Here is a 22,190-nt window from a genome sequence, read left to right as displayed (position 1 = left end):
CCTCCTCCATCCTCGCTCATTGCTCCTCAGAGATCCCTCCTCCATCCTCGCTCATAGCTCCTCAGAGATCCCTCCTCCATCCTCGCTCATAGCTCCTCAGAGATCCCTCCTCCATCCTCGCTCATTGCTCCTCAGAGATCCCTCCTCCATCCTCGCTCATAGCTCCTCAGAGATCCCTCCTCCATCCTCGCTCATTGCTCCTAAGAGATCCCTCCTCCATCCTCGCTCATAGCTCCTCAGAGATCCCTCCTCCATCCTCGCTCCTCGACTGAACCAGAAGTTGTTCTGGCCCTCCTGTGTGAAAGCCGTCTCTTATTCCTGCCCGAGGATCGAGGATTGAGGAGGGATCTCCGAGGATACACGAGAGCAGCCTTCCCGGAAGTCGTGCAAGCGAACTCTGCCCATACAGCTGACGAATTTATGTGACGCTTCAGGTCTCTTCCCTCTAAAAACTCTCCTCGCATGATTTCCTCCGTCTCTCCCATGCCTCCTCCGTGGGACGGACTAAGACGTGAAGAAAGGAAGCAAGTGGAGGAGCCGGAGATGCAATTTAAGGGGAGTGAGATTCAGCCCAGGTGTATCCTCGCTCATAGCTCCTCAGAGATTCTCGCAGCAGCCTCAACTTCTCACTTGATTTATTACAAATTGTGCAAAATTTCTCTGCAGCTATAAAAACTAGACTGTAACTTTGAGGATACGAAATATCACATTCCTCCTCTTACGAATGAAAAGCTACATTTCTAAATAATAAAATGCACTTCATTTCACTCAGGAATTTTTGTGCTACATCCTCAGTTGGTCTGGCAGCTTATGTTCGCAAACTAAAGATTGATTTAAGTGTAACAGACATTACTTAGCCAGTTTGCTGATTTGCTGATTCTTCTCCACTTAGGCTATGCTGTTAAATTACCTTGTAATTCTCACTTATGGATAAAGTGTACAGAGTCGAGCCAAATCAAATCTAAATTTAAAGCAACAAATGATGGAGTTCAGGTGAAGAACTGAGTTTTACCAAAAACTGTACTTGATATGTTTTCTTTGATGAATCCTCTGTCTCACCTCGGTCGGCCTGCAGGTCAACTCCAGAAGCAGCCAGTTCTCCTGGGGGCCCAGACGGCGAGGGGGGCCCCCCGGCTCCAGCCCCAAATCTTACCAGCAACAGACGACTGCAGCAGACACAAGCACAAGTGGACGAGGTGAGGAAACCGATCAAAGACAAAAACTGTGTTTTCCCATTTCAGCCCTACAAAAGAACTCAGACCTATTAGTCAGCATTTTTTGTCCATATGTGAACACTCCAAAGGGACTCATACCCCTCTGGAACGAACCATACTCAGACCTCCTCAGAAAGTAGTCTGATTACGGTTCGCTTTACGTCCCTGTTGCGGTTCTCTTCTAGCCTGGCAAGCCAGACCCACATCAAGATGTATCAAGATGTTGGGTCTGGGAACTCACCATTGACAGGGCTCAATCCGAGGGGCGGAATAAACGGTTGTCTTTCAAATTCCCTCTGCACGCAATAGGATAGAGCTACAACCAACCAGAGCAACGCTAGTTGATAGATTAAACTTTTGCCGTATCCAGCAACACATCTTCCTTTTTTAAGAATGATTTCAGTGCCGTTCTTTGTTCTTTTCTCAAAGAAAAGCTTAACTCCAAGTCGTCCAGAGTCGCGGCCAAAGCTGTCTGAAAGACCGCTGTTCGCCAGCAGCCATCTTCTTTGTTTTCAAGTAGCAGGGAATTCATGCGGAACCGTCGCAACTCTGCCGTCATTATGTTAAGCCCGCCCACCGACTCTATACACGATGTGATTGGCCTTACTAGAGTTTGGTTTTTCCAGCTCGCAAGCCAACGGAGAGTTACTAGACTGACCCTGGCTGCAAATTACATTTGCTGCCGCTAGGGTGTGTCTAGATTTCTAGGCTAGTTCTCTTGGGAGCATGTCTATGTTCCCTGGGTCCTATGTTCCCCTCTTTGTATGAGACTGGGGAACATAGGACCCTTTTTCAAAAAAAGGGTCCTATGTTCCTATGGTCTGTTACTTTTTCCACCATTACTGCCAAATTCCATGGCAAATAGGCCCTAACCCTAACCCTAACCCTTTTTGGGAAAAACGGGGAACATAGGACCCGGGGAACATAGGGATGACCCCGTTCTCTTCACCTGTGCATTGTAAACACAACACGTTTTCAGGTCCGTTTTGCCTTTTGCCAGAAAGAGAACAGAGTCCTCTGTCAAGTTAACTGACAAAGTGAACGCAAAAAGGACGGAGTCCCTTCTCTGTTGGCACACTTTTTTGTCCACTTTAAGAGGACTGAGTTTAGTTTGTTTAAAGAGTTCTATAGGTAAAAACACCTTAAATGTTGTGTTGCAAAAAAGAACACCAACAGATCAAGATAAGATAACTCCATTGATCTCGAGGAGGGTGGGTTTTGTGATGCTGACAGCCAGGTGTTGTTGTACCACAGGTGGTGGACATCATGCGTGTGAACGTGGACAAAGTCCTGGAGAGGGACCAGAAGCTGTCGGAGCTGGACGACCGGGCCGACGCCCTGCAGGCCGGAGCCTCGCAGTTTGAGAGCAGTGCCGCTAAACTCAAGAACAAGTACTGGTGGAAGAACTGCAAGGTGTGTGCTTGTTTCCCATCATGCATCAGCCCTTTTCAGTACTACAAAAACACTTATCCATCCCTCAGTGTATTTACAATATGGTTGCAAAAGGTCTCAGCTATTTCCTACTTATTTAAACACATTTCAGTTAAAGTCCCTTAAATTTCCATTGAATCATGGCTTCCCAAACTAATCAGGGATGTATTTTTCTTTTCTGTACCTTGCTGCGTCTGTTATGTCACGGTGGTGTCAAAAATAAATAACTTATTTTTCACAAAATCCGTTTTTGCTCTGAGATTCTAGTCTGGAAAACAACGTTCTGGATAAATTCATCAGCTAAATGAGACTGAAACAAAGTCCAGTTTGACTCAGCTCAGTCCTGGATTTGCCCTCCAGCCGCCATCTTTATCCCTCGTTCACATCACACTGTCATCTGTTCATTCATCCATCCATTCATCCATCCATCCATCCATCCATCCATCCATCCATCCATCCATCCATCTATCTATCTATCTATCTATCTATCTATCTATCTATCTATCCATCTGGCCGCGGCTGCCAATCCATTTTGATCTCAGCATCGGTTCATCCAGCGCTCCGCCTCTGACGGACACACAGCGCAGTTTCCAGATCGTCCAATCAGAACTTGTCGTTTTGAGAGTCAGATTAAAGGAGAGTGTGATTGACAGTGACCAGGAAGTCAGAAACAGAAATCCAAATCTGGATTACAGGGACAGTCTGGGATTAAAAACCCATCTGTGATTTGTGCTATAACTCCACCCACCCCCAACACACACACACACACACACACACACACACACACACACACACACACACACACACACACACACACACGCACACACACACACACGTTTGTACTTCTGTACTTGTGACACAATGCATTCCCTAGCCTCTAATATTAACCTTAAGAAGGCAAGGCAGCTTTATTTGTACAGCACATTTCAGCAACAAGGCAATTAAGTGCTTTACATAAAACATTAAAACATCTGTTAAGGAGAATATGGGTGCGTTCTGATCACCTAGTAGTTCCTTGCAAAGTGGACTGTTATAGAAAAACTCAGGAGCAGCTTGACTTCTGGATACAAGAAGGTTCGGGAGACTTTGGTGACTTACACATAAGCATTTAATGGAATCTCGATCGATGAGAAATTACACAAACACTACAGTTGATTTATCGCGTAGTGCGGGCCCCACTCTGAAGGTCTGTGTCTCTCCCCCAGATGCATATATCTCTCGCTCAAGCTGTCAAGTTTGTTATGCCAAGATATTGATATTGATGGCGCCAAAACAAAAGATGCTCACGTAATGGCCCTGACACACAAACCCAATTATCGGCCGTTGGACAGTCTGGCGAGGTCAGTGACTCGAGTCTGTTCGGTGTGTTCCGTGCCGTCGTCAGTCGGAGGAGCCGTCGGCCTTCATTTGGGCCGATTTGACATGTTGAATCTGAAGGCGGGCTGTCGGACTCAATGGCCAATCTGATTGGTGGAGCACTAACCTGGAAATGACGAGCGGGATGAACCTAACGCCTCTCAAAATCTGATGAAAATCTTTTAAACTGACCTTTGTCGATCTGAAATGAAGACAGATTCAGCAACTGCATGGCCTATTTCTCGCCTAAAATGTTTTCAGAAAAACGTTTCAGTGAACTAGCTTCGTAAAATATGAGATTGTATTCCGAACGAGCCACCATTATGCTCGGTTGTAAAATCCGGGAGCAGCCAGACCCACGGGACGCGTTGTCCAATCAGCTGCTGGTTTTCATTTTTTGGCCAACAATACAGATTAGCGCCGCCTGCTGTCATGGAGACGCATTACGTCTCGTGCATGCACAGAACGTACGCTCAAGTTGGCGTCGCTTCAATGTGTTCCGAGGCACTTTTTTACCAACTCAGGGAAGCAGTCAGTCCGACTGCCTTTTCTGCCAAAAGGTCGGCCGTCGGGTTGGTGTGTCAGAGCCTTAAAACCTAGTTGAGTCTACTGTATCTCTATCTGGGATGTATGCTAACGTGTGTTATTAGAGTCTGACCGAATATTCTCGTCCCCTGACCTGTAACTTAAGAACGACCTGATGCTATCCAAGTTTTCCCTTTGTCTCATCTTATCACAACATGGTGTTTCCACCACAGACTGCGCAGGGCATTCAGCTATGTTAAATTAGATTCCAAACCGTCCAAACATGTTCGGTTCAAAGGGAACTGTGAAATAATAATAATACGTTTATTTGATATAGCACCTTTTACAGACAAAGTCACAAAGTGCTTCACATGATAAAAATTGTTAAAAATACAGTAAGACCCAAACAGTAAATGAGCAAGCAAGAAACTAATAAAATACCAAATACAATGGAAATAAAAGATAAGAAAATTAAAAACCCAAAGTTATAAACATGAGACAAAGGCGAGTTTGAACAAGTGAGTCTTCAGCTGCTTTTTAAAAGCATCAACAGAGACTGCAGAACGTAAGACAACAGGAAGGGCGTTCCCCACAGAGTGCGAGGGACAACCAGTAATCCCTGGTTAGAAAAAGGAAGAACTGAACAACGGTCCATCACTTGGCCGCAAGTTGACAAGCAAGATTACCCATCAGTCATTGCGCCTGGCCGGAAAAACACCGCACATCACATTTAATTCACAAAGACTTAGAAGAACTTAAAGATAGAACTTTAAACCGTGAATTGTATCAATTTGAGTTGACGAGTTGAGTTGGTACATCCCTAATAAATAGAGCTCTGTTGTCACAAAAAAACCCATCAAGGAGCCACACTGTTGCACCATGAACACACACACACTGTAGTTTATTTTGAGTCAATTCTACATACACCGTGCTGCTGCCACAAATACTCACTAGAGCACCAAATGTGGACTAATCCGCCGCTGAAAATAGTCCCCAACATTGCACAACTTCCTCCTGTTTGTTTGATAAAAGCTACAGTAAGCAGCTGATTTAGAAAATCACTGAAACATGAAGCTACATACGCGATTAGTTGACAATAAGAAAAATGTAGAATAAGAACTTTAACTTTTCATTCATTTTCACACACAAACAAGCTCACAATCAATCCACGAACATCTGTATTCTCATTCTCTCTCTTTCTCTCTCTCTCTCTCTCTCTCTATCCCCTTGTTCTTGTTAATCTCTCTTGCCCTCCAGTCAGCAGTAATGTGATTTCCTGTCTGTCGGCAGACTCTCATTTCATCATGTGACACACACACACGACAAAAATCCACAAAACAAATAAACTCTCACAAAAACAAGACTCTCTGTCTCGGAAATTAAATTTTATTTATAGTGTTAAATCACAACAAAAGTCATCTCACTTTACAGAAAGATTAGGTCTAGACCACACTCTATAATTCACAGAAACCCAAGGAGTCTAAATTAATCAACAACACAGAAACATTTGGTGACACTTTATTTTACATGCCCATTTAATATCAAAAATGAGATTTTCATTTCTTGTTTGATTATAAAGCAGGTTGAGGCGCTATATAAATACTGTGAGTATCAAGACGCTCAATCCACAGAGATATGCACACAGCCGGTATTCAGAAACTGTGCTTTTAAACGAGCCGTTGATGTCACAACTATACTATATATACATGTAGGTAAAAAGTGCCGTTACAGTCATTCCCCGGCTGCAATGACGCTGGAGAGACTCAGAGAGCGCAGATGCAGAAGACCCGGAAACACTGACCAATCAGAGCAGACTGGGCTTTGTTTGAGGGGGTCTTAAAGAGACAGGCGCTAAAACTGAGCGTTTCAGACAGCAGGGGAATACAGGTATATTCAGATAGACAGTATGTGAAAAATTATGTTTTTGAACATTAAAGCATGTTTTTAGTTTTTTCTAGCATCACAAAATACAGGGATAAACCCTGAAAATGAGCATAATATGGGACCTTTAATTTCCTACTAAATTTCATGGATTTCAGAAATGGAATTTATTTAAAGGATCATTTCATCCAGTCATGTTTATTCATTTCTAAGTGACTTTTTGTTTTTCTTTTCCTTCCAGATGATGATCATCATGGCAGTTATAGGTGTTATATGTTGTGGAGTCATCTTCTGTAAGTAATCAAACGTCTCACACACACACACACACACACACACACTAAAAATCATAAAATGATTCTAAACTCACTCAGACATGATCTCCTCCGCTCCCCCTCCTCAGTGTATTTCTTCTACTGAGCTGGTCTTCAGGGATGGACACACGAGTCGCAGCAGGACGAGTCTGCACCGACGCCGCCACCGAGCCAAACACCATGCCTCTTCTCAGCACTCCTCCTGCTCTTCATCCTCCTCTTCCTCCGAAAACCTCCATGCTTGGCCTGTGATGTGCTCCATGCAGTGCCTCCTTTTCTTCTCTGCTCCTCTTGGGAAACGTCTCTCTGGGCAGGAATCCTGGGTGAATGTAATATTTTTGGGTTCCCTGCATCAGGACAGTTTACATTATGAGTTAATTTAAGAAAAAGTCAACTAAAAGGACTTTTTCTTCCTTGCTGTATTGTCCTGAGGGGTGAGCGGAGGCAGATTGCAACCAAGTGTGTAGGATTACTGCTCCTTTAAGCAAATTAATAATTGTATTTACTATTTATGTTTTTGTCAGCGTTTAACATTAATCTGGTTCTAAATCTGTCGACAGCAAATGTTTAGTTTTGATGGTGAGGACATTGGCGATTTTAGACCCTTTTTAGTTTTTTTTTTTAATTTTATCTCAGCCCCCTAAAAATTATAATTATAAAAAACAATAACAAAAAAAAAAAATCAATCAATTTTAGTGCTTTATGTTAGAGTTTGCGAACTTGTCTGTTAGTGACAGAAGACAAACAATTACAGGTTCAAAAGGCTTGAAACAGGTTTAATATCCTGTGTCGCTGTCGCCAATGCTACGCACCTGTAACCCAGTAGTAGTATGTTCCCTGTGTACAGCAGTAGTAACCCAGTCAAGGAAAGGTTTAACAGAAACGTAGGGTTGGCCAATAGGAGGAGGTTGTGCCAGACTCCCTCCTTTGGCTGAGTCTCTATCTGATCTGTCAGAGGGAGAGCAGGAGACGGTTGTGAAGTTTATTGTTGGTAGTCCCCGGAGAAGAAGTTGGTAATGTCATGGCGCAGATTAGAACCCAAATTGAAATGTAAGCAACAAAAATTGCTGAATGTTAGAACCTTGTGTCAAAGTGGTCGTTATTACTGTGACTTATAAAGTGTCAGGTTTAGTTCCATCACAGTGTTAATAGCGGCTGAGTCCCCCTAAAGGTCTGATCTTAGAATCGCCCCTGGTTGAGGAACTAAAACATCACTAAATAGTATTTAAACCCGAGTTCATGGATTCCTGTTTCTTTTCCTCTCTGTCCAGCTGTATTGTATTTGTCCAGTATTGTTCAGGAAAGCTGCCCCCCCTTGCTGTCAGTATTGGTACTGCTACTGATCTAGTTATTATACAACGGAACAATTTTAGATTGTTTTTCGCCGTTTGTGCAGCCTCAGTTTGAGTTATTGTAACAGTTGTGATGCAGCAACCGTCCTGGTTTTATTTTTAATCATCTCGTGAACCAACCTGACTTGTGTTTTGTGTATTTCAGCTGTGGTTTGAATGTTTCTGTGTTCTGCTTGAATGTGACTCCTCTGTATAGTTTTGAGGCATTTTTCTGAATGAAAATAGTGCGACTGTAGACTGTAGATATTAGAAGGTTTGATTATTGAACTAAAAGAGAAATACTGTGAATGGGTGTTGGGATATCAAAGGAAAAGATTACAAGCAAGGTTATTCAGATTCTGGCCTGTGAAGTGATTTCAAATAAATTCATGTTTGCAACAGAAATGCGGTATTCGTGCCTTGATTTTTTCTGAAAACTTGTTCCCTTTTAACCCAAAAGCTGTCTAGACGTTGGTATTGTCATGGTATTGTCTTTATCTGCTAGCCTGGTCCTACCAGACTGGTACATTTCATTTGTACAGAGTCTGGCTACTCTCCATTGACAACTTCTTTGAAGGCGGGTACTCTGTTGAAGTTTAAAACTATTGGATCTGCCCAGAGCAGCTCTGGATCTGCCATAACCAATCCCTAACGTTTGGTCGTGACGTCGGCTTAGCATCGCTAGCGTTAGCCTTAGCCAACTCCTTCACCACTAACGGAGCGAGCTGGAAAATCAAACTTTTCCCGAACCCCGTGGGGAGGAGGGCCACAACATCATGGCCACCAACAAAACTCAGCAAAGATTGTTCTTGCTCGGGCTTTAACTTCTGGATATTCGGCAGCGTTGCCACAACAGACCGAATGGCTTCGCTCGCATCTTTTTCCGCCTCCATTACGGAACTACAACTCAAACTAGCGCATGACCTCAACGTCATCGTTCTCAGCCACTCCCTCTGTTTGCTGATTAGACCGGTTAAGATTTGGCCGGAGAAAACCCAAGAATATACCGCAAACCCAGACGGCGTACTGAAGGAAAATGAAAATTGAGCGGAAGTACGTAGGAGGGCGGAGCCAGGCTATTTATCTGTCTCTAGTGGTGACAAATATGAACAGGGCCGGCCCGTAGCATAGCTAAAAACAAGGGGCACACCGGCAGTCCAAATAAGTAGAGAAAAGTTAAAGACAATAAGAAGAAAACGAAAAAAATCAGCGGGAAAAAAGCTACAAAATGTTGGGAAAGGGATAAGACGACGAAAAAAGGGTAAACACTGAAGAAAAGTGACAAAAAGGCACAAAAACAACAAAAAAAGCCACCAAAACCTCAATAAAAGCGTCAAAATGTGGCAAAAAAAAGACTAAAAAAGCGACAATAAGGTTGAAAAGAAAACACACCAAAAACTGGTGAAATCTTGGCCAGGCCACCAAATCGCCGGCTCTGAATATGAACCACACAGTATCGATGAAAATCTGCTTTGTCTACCAATTCTAAGCAGGTCAAGAGTTTGGAGTGTTCACCCTAAATAAGTGCCATTAAAATGATTCTAAGCAGTCAAAACGCAAAAGTAAAAACCGCAAATTATAACGGATGTTATCCATTGCCACGCACAGAGGAGACTGGGGATTCTCAGCCTTCAGATGATTTTGGGAAAGGTTAGTTTGTAAAAGTGAACGAGTGTTTGGAATATATCGCCTGCATAAAAAGGGGAAATAACACAAAGTTAACAGGTCAGACAACAAAACTTTACTCTGCACGTATTTAAAGTCTAATCATGATGTTATGGAGGGAATCCAGAACACCAAACAAGCTCTAGGTTTCATGATATGCGATCAAATAGGAAACTTACATTCACAACCTCCTCTGCTTTGGATCCAGATGTAAAACCTCAAGCCCCCCAAAAAAAACATTTGAGCCCAAATTCTTCCATTTTTCTCAATGTAAAAGGTGATTGTTTACATTTTAAATACACCTGAAATTAAAATGACAGTTCTTCCAACAGATGATTATAGGAGCTCTGTCTTCACTACTGTTAAAGGGGAACTATGCAGTACTTTTTTTTTTTTACCTTAATTTACCTTAACTGAACAGCTTCGGAGTCATTGGAATGGTTATATGACTTTGTTTCGAGTTGAATGGTGGTCGTCTCGCTCCCTCCTAGTGCCTGTGAGCGGAAAAACCACCCTTGCAACTTTGGGCCGGCGAGCCACCGACCTCAGTGTCAGGAAGTATCGCGTGATATCAGGTCTCACGATGTAACGAATTGCTTCACGGCACTGCACACATACGCCCATTCAGGAACTGGGTAACAAGGTAGCGATGGAGTTTTTCACACTATCGTCATGGCTGAGCCGGAAAAAAAAAGAAGCAGAAAGCTAGGAAAGCATTGTCGGAGGAACAGAGAAAGAGGAAACGGCAGACTGACCGAGCGAGGAGTCAGACACAAGTGAACATAGGAGCTGCCAAATATCTATTCCAAAGCTGTAGGGGGAGCTCTATAGAGAAACCTGCCAGCAAAAAGTGAGAAAACAGCAAAGAAATGGCCAAAACTGCATAGCGCCCCTTTAAATGTGAGTTTTTACTAACGTGATTCTGACCACAGATCCCATCGTAGCGCGCCTCCCCCCAACTGACCACAAACAAATTCTTTATTACATTTTTTTATTTAGGTCCCAAAAAAACATCATAATAACATTATATCAATAATATTAATACAGAAATTGAAAAAATGGAGGAAAAAAATAAAAAATAAAATAGCTTTTCTGTCCACAGCCTCAAACTTGGGGAAGGGATCCGATGCTCCAGAAAAACTCTGTTTAAAGTCTTTTTAGGGGGGGGGGGAGAGGAAGTGAACTGGGCGTGGCTTCAAGTTGAGCGCGCTGTCCGTCATTCTGCTGTGCACCAATCAGGAATGTTGAGGTGAGGCAGGGGGGTTGGTTTTCGAGGTAAAAGCGCAGAGTCTCAGTCTACTGCTGCGACATCTGGAGGAGGAGGAGAACAGAAACAAGTTTTAATGGTCAGATCTGGTTTTAGAGGAATAGGGCTGGGTTCAAATAATCTATCCTCCAATTAAAATCATTCTTTACAAAAACAGATTTCCCTAACATTAGTTATTTGTAGTTATTTATGAGTCCTCACTAAAATAATATGATAATGCATTTTAAAAATAAACAGAGGAGAGAACAGAGGAACATCAAAATATATTAAAGTTCTGATAAATAAAATGTATAAAAATACAAACTTAAGATATGAAACTTAAAGGGTTAAACACAGTGGACAAACTACGCAACACCAACACTCAGAACATGGTTGAAGGGGGTTTCGTCCGTTTTTATTGTATTTTTTAAATATTCATTTATCGGCCATTATAAATGTTGATACCGATAGTTTGAAAAATGCCTAATATCAGCTGATAATATCTAAAAAAAAGAGCAGCTTAAAACAACTTGTTATTGCAAAGTTAGCACTAGTAAGTTTACTTGCAGTTAATAACAGATTATATAGACTTTCTTTCAAATCAGGCAAAAACGTTCTTTAAGTACTTTTGTATTTGAATAATTTCCCCGATAGTATTAATCGATGCCGGTTAAAACGGTTAATTGTTAACATCCCTAGTAAGTGACTGTTCTAGTAAGTGACTGTTCTAGTAAGTGTTCTAGTATGTAACTGTTCTAGTAAGTAACTGTTCTAGTAAGTGACTGTTCTAGTAACTGTTCTAGTAAGTAAGTGTTCTAGTAAGTGACTGTTCTAGTAAGTGACTGTTCTAGTAACTGTTCTAGTAAGTGACTGTTCTAGTAACTGTTCTAGTAAGTGACTGTTCTAGTAACTGTTCTAGTAACTGACTGTTCTAGTAAGTGACTGTTCTAGTAACTGTTCTAGTAACTGACTGTTCTAGTAACTGACTGTTCTAGTGACTGTTCTAGTAAGTGACTGTTCTAGTAAATGACTGTTCTAGTAACTGCTCTAGTAACTGTTCTAGTAAGTGACTGTTCTAGTAACTGTTCTAGTAACTGTTCTAGTAAGTGACTGCTCTAGTAACTGTTCTAGTAAGTGACTGTTCTAGTAACTGTTCTAGTAAGTGACTGTTCTAGTAACTGTTCTAGTAAGTAAGTGTTCTAGTAAGTAACTGTTCTAGTAAGTGACTGTTCTAGTAAGTGACTGTTCTAGTAAGTGACTGTTCTAGTAACTGTTCTAGTAAGTGACTGTTCTAGTAAGTAAGTGTTCTAGTAAGTAAGTGTTCTAGTAAGTAAGTGTTCTAGTAAGTAACTGTTCTAGTAAGTGACTGTTCTAGTAACTGTTCTAGTAACTGTTCTAGTAAGTGACTGTTCTAGTAACTGTTCTAGTAAGTGACTGTTCTAGTAACTGTTCTAGTAAGTGACTGTTCTAGTAAGTGACTGTTCTAGTAAGTAAGTGTTCTAGTAAGTAAGTGTTCTAGTAAGTAACTGTTCTAGTAAGTGACTGTTCTAGTAACTGCTCTAGTAAGTAAGTGTTCTAGTAAGTAACTGTTCTAGTAAGTGACTGTTCTACTAAGTGTTCTAGTAAGTGACTGTTCTAGTAAGTGACTGTTCTAGTAAGTGTTCTAGTAAGTGACTGTTCTAGTAAGTGTTCTAGTAAGTGACTGTTCTAGTAACTGCTCTAGTAAGTAAGTGTTCTAGTAAGTAAGTGTTCTAACGGAGAATCCTCCAGATGGTTTGTTTACCTGTTGCGTCTGTGACTGCGTCTGTGTCTCGGGCCCTCGACTCGCCAGCCGGCTCAGGATGTTCCTCTCCGACATCTGGAGTCGCACGGCAACCGGCGGTATCCGGGCGATGGTTGCCGGCAGGCGGGTGACATCCGCCTTCATGTCGCTCAGCAGTTCCTCCAACTGCTTCAGCACTGAGAGAGAGAGCGCGAGAGAGCGAGAGAGAGAGAAAATGTTTTTATTTCCTGCCTTTACTTCAGATTCTCTCTCTACACCACGTTTCAATGTTCTCATCTCATTGTGATGCTTTTTTTTTTTTTTTTATTTAAATTCACAATATTTGCAGCAGCGGAAATAAATAAATAAATAACTTCTGAACATTTTTAAGAACAAATTTGCTCAACAGAATATAAAAACTAGATCAGAAAAAGTGGTTAAAAATAAACAATAACAATAAATATGCAGCAGCACTAGTACACAGTAGAAAGAAGTAATTCAACCATTTTAATGTTCAAATTAAACCAAACCAAACATGAAACATAAATAATCAGTTTACAACTACAAATATTCTCATTGTTACAATATCTCTAAAAGCATTTAAAACATCATGGACATGAAATTGTAAGAAGGAAACTAACAAGGGGAGTTTTTTAAGGCCCTAATTTATCCCTCGTGTTGTCCTCGGGTCAAATTTGACCCATTTTCAAAACGTTTCTATGTCAGAAATTTGGGTTTTCTTTCAACCAAAAAAAAAAAAAAAATACTGTAACGTGGATGGTTCCATACAACGCTCCTCACAGGTCAAATAAATGATCAGTTCACTACTTACATTGAATTTGGGTGTTTTATTCAATTATATAGCATCTAAAAAAGAACTGATACAAGAACGTTGAAAAAAAGTGACCAAAATATTGGAAAAAGCTTTCAAAATGTGGGGAGAAAACCCCCAAAAAAGTGCAGAAAAAATAAAAATAAATAAATAAATAATAATAATAATAATTTTGATTTCAAAATTTTGACCCAGAAAAACAAAAAAGTCGCATGAGTCCTACAGGCCAACATGCTGAACCACGGTGAAACACGGTGACATGCAGATCATGTGATCTCTGACTTACCTTTGTGCAGGACGGCGTTGGCCGGTTTGTTCCCGGACATGGACTCCTTGCTGAGGTGCTGGTGGGACTCGGCCAGACACTCCACCTCGCTGAAGCGGGTGTTGAGGGCCATGGAGGGGTGGGAGGGGTCCTCAGACATGTTGAGGTAGGCGGCGCGACGCAGCTGCTCCTCGATCACCAGCGCCTGCTCCAACAGCTGGGGGGGGAGGAGGAGGAGAGGGGGTAAATTAACTTAGAGAACTTGTTCTTATGCTAATTTATTGACTTGCCCATCGTCACGGGTGGATTGTAAAGTACCTAACGTGTCAGCAGGATTGATTATATAAATGCTTAACAACTCCCTGCTGTCTTCCACTGCTTCTATATCTGAGTGGAAACATTAGTGGTGGGAACAAACATAGTATGTATCGGGGGGTTTTTGGCGACGATTTTTAAAACAGATTTTTCCCCCCCTTAGAATCAACTTTTTTTTTTAAAACCAATAATTCACCAAAATATTTTCTTTGTCTATGGCGACTACATCATATCCGTTTCCAGCAGAACAGATCGAAAGCAGAAAATCAATGTTATGTACTTTTTTACAAATGAAATAAACGACTGACTGACTGATGTGATGTGCATTCTTTTAAAAGAAGAAACGTCTCATGATGTATTGTCTCTAGAGTGCAGAGAGGTCAGATAAATACAACGCTTTTGCGAAACTAAAGTGAAAAGAAATATAGATGCAAAGGAGCCGCTGCTGACGCACCAGTCCCTTTAAGAAACATACAGTTTAACTACAGCGCTCGTGCAGTTTCTAAATTACAATTTCTGTCCAATTATTGTCATTGATGGATTTGAATACAAAACAAACAAATAATTAACGCATACATTCCTAAAATAAAAAGCCTTAAAAATATCAGATGTAATCAGCGGGGAGCATACAGCGCTGCAACGAAACCTTGGAAGACCAAAACTAATATTAAGAGACGGTTTAGCGGACACCTTTCACAGAGTTTCGGCAGGTTTCCATACATGTTTTCGGCATTTTAGGCCTTTATCTATATATAGGACAGCTGAAGACATGCAACAAAGGGCCGCAGGCACAGAGTCGAACCTGCGGCCACTGTGTCGAGAAGTAAAACTCTATATATGGGTGCCTGCTCTACCAACTGAGCTACCCGGGCGCGGCGCGGCACAATACTTTTTAAGACACGAGGAAACCCCGTTTCAATCCCAACATGGTTTTCCTCTCCGTCTACGAGAAGTCAAAGCTACCTTAAATCTCCGGGCGAGGAACTTGTTCTTGATTTCCAGGAAGTTGCCTCGGTTCATCTCTCCCTTGAAAGGCTCGTTGAGGATGGCGAACTTGACGTCGTTCTGGATGTCCTGCCAGCGAGCGTAACCATGTCTGGGGGGAGCTGCGGTCAAGAGGAACAACTACATCTCTTTATCGCCAGACAACAATTCCCCCCAATTACACCCTGTAACAATTATTACATAATTGTTTAACTGTCTAAAGGTCTTAAGGCGTATGACTGGTACTTGTTGGTTGTGTAGATAAGCCAAATTGAAATTATATAACTGAGTATTGGACTATATATATATATATATATATATATAATTATTTCGGTAACACTTTACTCGAAGGTATCTACATAAGTGTGACATGACACTGTCATGAACACATGAAAGAGTCATAACACAACTCTAACTCTAACTTGTCGTGACAAAAACCGAATGACAATGACAGAAGCGTTATGTCATCATGTTTATGACTTGTTTATAATGTTTATGACATGGTCATGACAGTGTCATGTCACTCTTATGTAGATACCTTCAAGTAAAGTGTAACCATTATTTCAATGGTTAGTTGTTGGCACTTGACCCTATCTATACATGTTCATAACAACGATAAGGGGGGTGAACGGTTAGATAATCTGTTTTTATGATATTAAAGAGGCGTTGTTTACTTCATTAGGCGGTGTATCTGTGGTACTACATTGTCTGAGTCACATAACGGTGACATAACCAAAACATGTATCCTGGAATTCATTCAAAACATTGGTTTAAAAAAAAAAAAAAAATGTAATAAATTGATAAATATTTTTAAATTTGACTGAAAGACAATAATATTGTTAATCGCAATTATTTCTAAGACAATTCATTGTAGAGCAACATTAGGAATGGTTTCAGCTCTACCCCTCCCCTCCCGCCTTAGTGAGATCTGAGAGCCAATCACAGGTGGGAAAAGGATACTGTATGATGCCAGCCAGCAGCCAGTAGTCATGACGACGGTGCCAGATCTCGTTGGTTTTCTTGGTGACGGTGGCGGCGCGCTCCTCGTTCTGCCACAAAGAGTGAAGCTCTGAGAGAAGAAAGATGCCAGTTAGGAAAATTAAACAACAACTTTTAAGCTATTTGTGTCTCTCTGTGTGTGTGTGTGTGTGTGTGTTTTCTGTGTGTGTGTTTCCGTACCTGTGAATCCTCCGTCAGCGATGTTGAACATGAATCTGGTCTTGGCCTTCTTCTTCTCCTCGCTGGCGGCTCCAGTGGCGGCGGTGGCCGCGGTGGCTGAGGCTCCGCTCTCCTTGCTGCTGTCTCCGTTCTGCAGTTTGGTTGCTTCCTCCGGCTTCGGAGGCTCCTTCTCCTCCTTCAGATCTGCTGCTGCGGGAGAGCCAAAGGAGACACGGTTAACGACTAGACGGCATGCACGGAGAAAGGGAAGGGGATAAGCCGGAAGCTGAGAATGTCCGGTGTGAAGAAGAAACGGGGTTTGGTACCTTTCTTTTCATCTGCAGGAGCAGTGGTGTCCATCTTTTCTTCTTTCTTTTCTTCTGCTGCAAAAGAAATACAACCATTAAGGAGAAAATAAGAGACAGCCGTGACTTTAAAGATCATAACGGGCTGAGGAAAGACACGTTGTCACACTCTGAACAGCGACTTTTGCAGATGACAGTCGGACACGGTCAAGGTTCTATCGATGAGAGCAGATCAAAATCAACCACAGCTGGGCCTCAATCGGAAGATGTGAATCCTAAATTCCGTACCAAATGTGCTCTGAATGTGAGAAAGCGAGTACAACGTAAAAGCAACGATTACGAAATTCGTAAGTGAGATGCATTTCTGTTAAAGGGGGAGATTTAAGGAGGACTTCATTGAAGTACAATTCTGAGATTTAACAACATTGACAATTGTTCAGTGTATAAAATTGAATCGTAAATATTGGACTGATTGGTTGACGCCGGCTAACCGGGCTAAGACGACTAGTGTGCAACAGCTGACAGACAACGACAACTAGTCCCTGCTAAATCTCGCGCTGCAGAATTTATGTTCTGCGTTAATAGACCATTTTGACACGTTTGGGTCAGAGGGCATACCCAGCCAATGTTGCATACCGGACCGAAAGTCCTGTACCGAACGGTACCAGAGCATGAGGGCAGAGCGAGTGGGGAGGATTTAGATGGAGCGCAGAGTGAAATCTTTTGCTCCGGTACCGCTCACAGCAGAAGTTTCTCCCTCCCGCCATCCGGCAGACTTTTTTTGCTGGGCATGGGAGGGAGGGCGGGCGCCGTTCATCTAATACATGCAAATGATAAAACGCAGCCGTTTTGGGAGCGATAGGTGAGCGATTTGAGTAGAGCGGGGTGATGTTGAGCGGAAAGGAACGAACACATCCGTGAGCTAGGAGCAGAAATTCTCACCGCTCCGCTCACATGCTCTGTCCTGCAACTGCATTCTTTGTTTTCATAAAAACTGTTAGTGTATATATTTTTTGCATGTATGTTAAGTATTTATTCTCTCTTTTTATTACAGAATAAAACCAAAACAGATCACGTTTACAAGCTGCGCACCCTGAGCAAGTTGATAAACTGCATGTGATAAAAAAGGAGGAGGAGGAGGAGGAAGAGTCTTACCTTTGACTTCAGAGTCCTCAGGTTTGACCTCTGACCCCTCCGTCTTGGCCTCCGGAGGCGACTTGGTTTCCTCTCCTTCCTCTGAGCTCTTCTTCTCCTTCTCGGCCTCGCCGTCCTTCTCGGCCTCCTTCTCTTTGACGCTCTCGGCTTCTCCGTTGCTGGGTTTGTCCGTCTCCATCGGCTCCTCGCCGTTCTTCTTGCTCTCCGCCTCGGCTGGCGGACTCTTCTCGTCGTCGTCCGGGATTGCGATCACCTGGAGGAGACGCGGAGGGGAACTTTGTGACACATCTTGGAAAAACAAAATACATTCGGGAATCCAAAAAGAGCCGACGTTTTAGTGCCGTCACTCAAGCGCGTGGTGCCTTTACCTCGTCGCTGGCCTTCGCGGGCTCTTTGCCGTTCTTCTCCGCCTCGCCCTCGTTCTTCACCTCCTTTTCTGCGTCCTTCGCTGCCTCCTCGGTCTTTGAGGAGGAGTCGTCAACTACAAAGACAAACGCGTTCGCTCATTATTAGGGCTGCACAATATAATCGTTCTTTTAACCGTCATCGCGATATCACCTGGCGCAGTTAACACATCGTGAAAGGCTGCGACATATCGCGAAAAAGCACTCAAGCTATCAGTAGAAAACTGCACTTTAAAATGTGACTCCTTTTTTTTCTACTGGTGCCTTTTATATTCAAAATCAATGTTCAAATTTGTATCAAATAAAAGTAATAAAAGAATGTTGGGAGTTATTTCCTTTCATTTGTTTTAAATTCAACAATTGATTTGTTGTATTTTAGCAGAATACTAAAAGCAGCAGAAATGCAGAACTGAGTACTCCTTATTATCCATACGATGTAACATTATCACGATGTTCGACAACGTGGCTTGGGGCTCGGAGGAAGAGCAGACGCCCCATAACCACTAGTTCGGGGGTTCAACCCCAGGCTCCTCCGGCCACATGTCGTGGTGTACCTGAGCAAGACCCTGAACCCCAAGTTCTAGCTGTCCACTGTTCCTAATACTTGTGTTAAGAATGCAGAAATAAAATGTCACTATATTGTACTGTGTGTATGTGACTATTAAGAATACATCTTGTTTATCACATATTGTCCTCAAAGCGTGCAGCCCTACCCATTATGTTGTTTTAAATTAAACCTTCCCCAGTAAATATAGTATATAGTGTGTGTGATTTCACCTGTACAGGAAGAGTGTGTGTGCGTGTGTGTGTGTGTGTGTGTGTGTTTGTGTTGTTTCACCTGTACAGGAAGAGACAGGGTTTATATGCATTTTAACCAATACTTTTCCATGACTTTTTGGCAAATTTCCATGACTATGTATTCCTGAAAATGTCAGTCGACATTAACACAGATTTTTATTCTTATTGTATAAAGTTTACCCTCAGAGGTTTAACAATAAACAATTTATGTGGTTCATAGTGGGATTTGTAATATCGCGCCCTGAATAGAACGTTGAGGTTAAGATGACGTGAAAATACATTTATTAATCACATATTATTATGCTGTGTTAAAAAAAAACATTTTTCAAATTCCAAAACTTGCCCAGGTTTTTTTCAAAACGTATGAACCCTGAAGAGAGTGTGTGTGCGGTTTCACCTGTACAGGAAGAGTGTGTGTGTGTGTGTGTGTGTGTGTGTGTGTGTGTGTGTGTGTGTTTTACCTGGAGCGGGTGTGTTGGGCTGTGTGTCGGCGGGGGTGCCGGTGGACGGGGTTTTCCCGGGGGAGTCCGGTTGAGCCGCGGCCTTCTTGCTCTCCTCCAGCTCGGCCATCCAGGGCATCGACCACTGACCGTTCACGTGCTCAAACTCCTGAACCTGGAAGACGCCAAGAGCACGCGGTCGGCATGACGCAAAACACACCGCTGCCGTCAAACTCAAAAAACGCTCAAAACAGGACGTCACCTAGGACACGCAGCACTTGGGCTGCATATGATGTTTGGTTTCATTAGCGGTTAGTTTGTTATGTAGTCTTTAAAGAACCAATTAAATGCTATAAAATGTCAGAAAACTTAAAGATGCCAATACCAGCTTTTACTTTATTTGCTTGTTTTGTTTGGCCACCAATCTCTTGTACCTACACTGCAAATCAATTTAAAATAAGATATAAGATAAGCCTTTATTGATCGTGTTGCAGCAGCAGCAGAACAATGACAGAAATAAATATCGATAAATAGAAGAATAAGAATAAAACATGAGAATGAATACAACCTTTTTAGAGCTGCTTTTTGATTAATGTGTGTGTATTTTAGTGTGTAGAATTCTTCCTCTAAAAAGCGCTATACCAATAAAATGCATTATTATTATTTTTTTTTTTTTTAATTTTTTTAAAGGTGTATACAACCAGTATGAGAGTAGAAGTTAAGCATTTTATTTTATGAGCATTTTATAAGCGATTCAACATTTGCCTTTTCTGATTTTTGCTGATAAAATCATTATCAATCGCCAATTACTTGTTCAAAAATGGTGGTAGATTAATTTTTGTGGATAGTTATAAAAGAGCAAAACTGGACTTGGTGAACACCATCTGAGCTGACTTTTTGAAACCGTTTCTAAAAGTGGCAAAGTGTTTTCTTCGCATCTTGAAATTTTAAACTCCAAAATCTTTTTTCCCCCACAAGTTAAAGACGACGTCCAGCTGCTTTATTCGGTCTTTTTGCGGCCGTTGTTTTCTTTCTCTCTCTCTCTCTCTCTCTCTCTCTCTCTCTCTCTCTCTTTTATTCTAACAACTAAAGTCAAACAGAGTAAAAAAAGGCAAAGCTGCGTTTGTTACCTTCTTGCGAATAAGTGACATAACACCGATACGGGTAAGGACGTGTTGCCGCGACAACCCTTCTCTGGGGACGCCGTCTGCGAAGGTCTCGGCCCCGTCGGCCCCGGGCTCACAGAGGTGACGCATGAACAGAGAGACGTACGCCCTGAGGGACAGACAGAGCAGAAAGGGTCCCATTGAATATAAATTCACATATTTTCGTCAACTTCAAATCTTGAATCTTGAAAATTGTCTTAGAAGTGACATTTATAACCGCTTATTTACAGAGTTAAGACGGTTCACATGTTGTTGGGAGGCATTGTGGCGTTTCTTACTTGAACTCTTTCTCAGATTTCCCTCGCAGGTCTCGGACCAGCCACTGGGTGGTGAAAGCATCTTGGGGAGGCATCCCATAACGCATCACTGCGTTCAGGAAGGCCTTCCTCTGCCGAGAGTTGAAACCCAACACCTGGGAAAAAAAAAAAAAAAAAACGGATCGGGCTTTATTTCTCGAAAACAAAAATGCTACCATTAATTCTGAACCGTGGGAATCCACCGCAGTTGTTGTAAAAGTAAAAAAAATCCCGCAGCCGCTCACCTCGATGTTGCCTCCCACTCTGGCCAGCAGGGGGGGCAGCGGTTTGTCTTTGTCGTTCCTCAGGCCCTTCCTGTTCGGCCGGCGAGAGTTGGCTGCGGAGAGGAAAACAGACGTGGTGATTATACAGACAGGCAGGAGTGCCGCATCAATTCTATTTCTAATTCCTGTATATAAACGCGTGACACACCCGGTCCTCTTTCTTTTACTGTTTGTGTGTTTATTGTATTTGCTGTTTATAAAAAAAAAAGGTGTTTTTATGTTGTAGGAGCATCCAAAGACAAGCGAGGGACAATAAGTTCCCTAATGTTATCCTGTCTATACACAGGTGTGTCTAACTGTCACTGTGATACATTCAGGCACCGATATCACACTTTTCCAAACATTAGCTTATAACGTCAATATTGTTCACGGTTCTTTACCTCCACAGACAAACACAAATAATGGCTCTTACCTTCTGTCCGCTCATCAAAGTCCTCGTCTCCCTCCTCAGACGCCACCGAGTAATCTGATTGGCCGTCAGACTGGTCATCCTGCCAATCGGCTGTGAGACAAAAAAACAAAAAACGGGACAGATTTTTTTTAATCCACAGTCCAATCAGACACCAAGACTACTGAACTATATTCATGATTAAGGGACCAGTATGCTTTACCAGAAGTGCTTCTTGTACGATCCCAAAACTCCCCCCCCGGCACCTTCTTTAGGGTTGGCTATCGTTTTTTTTTTTTTTCCCCGATAACGGTGCTAAAGCGATACTTTTAAAACGGTGCCAGTGCCTAAACCGATACTTTGTAAGAACGTTAAACAAAAGAAGGGTACTAAACAACAGTCGGCGACATTAAAGAACGGCTTGTTTATTGCTAAGGCCATATGGTCAAAATTAAATGATTTAATAATAATGTAATAACTATAACTTATAACAATAACGTATTTCTCTAGTAAATTGCTGTTGAACGACAGAGACAACCACCAGATGGGAAAAGGGTATTTTACAATAACTTTGAATGCACCAGTTTCAGTGAACGCAGTGTTTTTCCGACATCGGCAGCTGCAGACTGTTACGGCCCGCTGTTGGAATCCTCTCCAGTGAAATACAGTCACACTCTA

The 22,190-nt window shown here is 42.2% G+C and overlaps 2 protein-coding genes and 1 long non-coding RNA gene across 7 annotated transcripts in view; 2 read left to right on the top strand and 1 right to left on the bottom strand.

Annotated features, from left to right (window-relative positions):
• vamp1 (vesicle-associated membrane protein 1) overlaps nt 1–7,119 on the top strand; it is an 8,712-nt gene extending 1,593 nt beyond the window's left edge. Inside the window, exons 2-5 of the mRNA XM_031294778.2 lie at nt 1,076–1,196; nt 2,469–2,627; nt 6,649–6,700; nt 6,808–7,119. Coding sequence (XP_031150638.1) covers nt 1,076–1,196; nt 2,469–2,627; nt 6,649–6,700; nt 6,808–6,824 — 349 coding nt within the window. The 3' untranslated portion in view covers nt 6,825–7,119. The remainder of the gene's footprint in view (nt 1–1,075; nt 1,197–2,468; nt 2,628–6,648; nt 6,701–6,807) is intronic.
• Nucleotides 7,120–7,918: 799 nt separating this feature from the next.
• On the top strand, nt 7,919–8,454 carry LOC118493371. Its single transcript, XR_004895338.1, has 2 exons — nt 7,919–8,065; nt 8,127–8,454. It is a non-coding gene; the product is annotated as an uncharacterized LOC118493371 (long non-coding RNA).
• Nucleotides 8,455–10,688: 2,234 nt separating this feature from the next.
• chd4a (chromodomain helicase DNA binding protein 4a) overlaps nt 10,689–22,190 on the bottom strand; it is a 40,530-nt gene continuing 29,028 nt past the window's right edge. For 2 of the 5 annotated variants that reach the window (XM_031294770.2, XM_031294775.2), the window contains 14 exons: nt 21,537–21,626; nt 21,086–21,177; nt 20,823–20,956; nt 20,509–20,653; nt 19,400–19,553; nt 18,105–18,217; nt 17,737–17,989; nt 16,603–16,659; nt 16,298–16,486; nt 16,079–16,187; nt 15,098–15,230; nt 13,841–14,036; nt 12,744–12,919; nt 10,689–11,025 (listed from right to left, as the gene is read on the bottom strand). In XM_031294770.2, the coding sequence (XP_031150630.1) occupies nt 11,011–11,025; nt 12,744–12,919; nt 13,841–14,036; nt 15,098–15,230; nt 16,079–16,187; nt 16,298–16,486; nt 16,603–16,659; nt 17,737–17,989; nt 18,105–18,217; nt 19,400–19,553; nt 20,509–20,653; nt 20,823–20,956; nt 21,086–21,177; nt 21,537–21,626 (1,856 nt within the window). In that variant the 3' untranslated portion in view covers nt 10,689–11,010. The remainder of the gene's footprint in view (nt 11,026–12,743; nt 12,920–13,840; nt 14,037–15,097; nt 15,231–16,078; nt 16,188–16,297; nt 16,487–16,602; nt 16,660–17,736; nt 17,990–18,104; nt 18,218–19,399; nt 19,554–20,508; nt 20,654–20,822; nt 20,957–21,085; nt 21,178–21,536; nt 21,627–22,190) is intronic. The other 3 variants (XM_031294776.2, XM_031294774.2, XM_031294773.2) reach the window with 2 other exon arrangements.

This window comes from Sander lucioperca, chromosome 16, assembly GCF_008315115.2.
Source record: "Sander lucioperca isolate FBNREF2018 chromosome 16, SLUC_FBN_1.2, whole genome shotgun sequence".
NCBI classification, from domain to species: domain Eukaryota; kingdom Metazoa; phylum Chordata; class Actinopteri; order Perciformes; family Percidae; genus Sander; species Sander lucioperca.
Note: the sequence above shows the minus strand (reverse complement) of the source record. Positions and strands in the feature narration are given on the sequence as shown.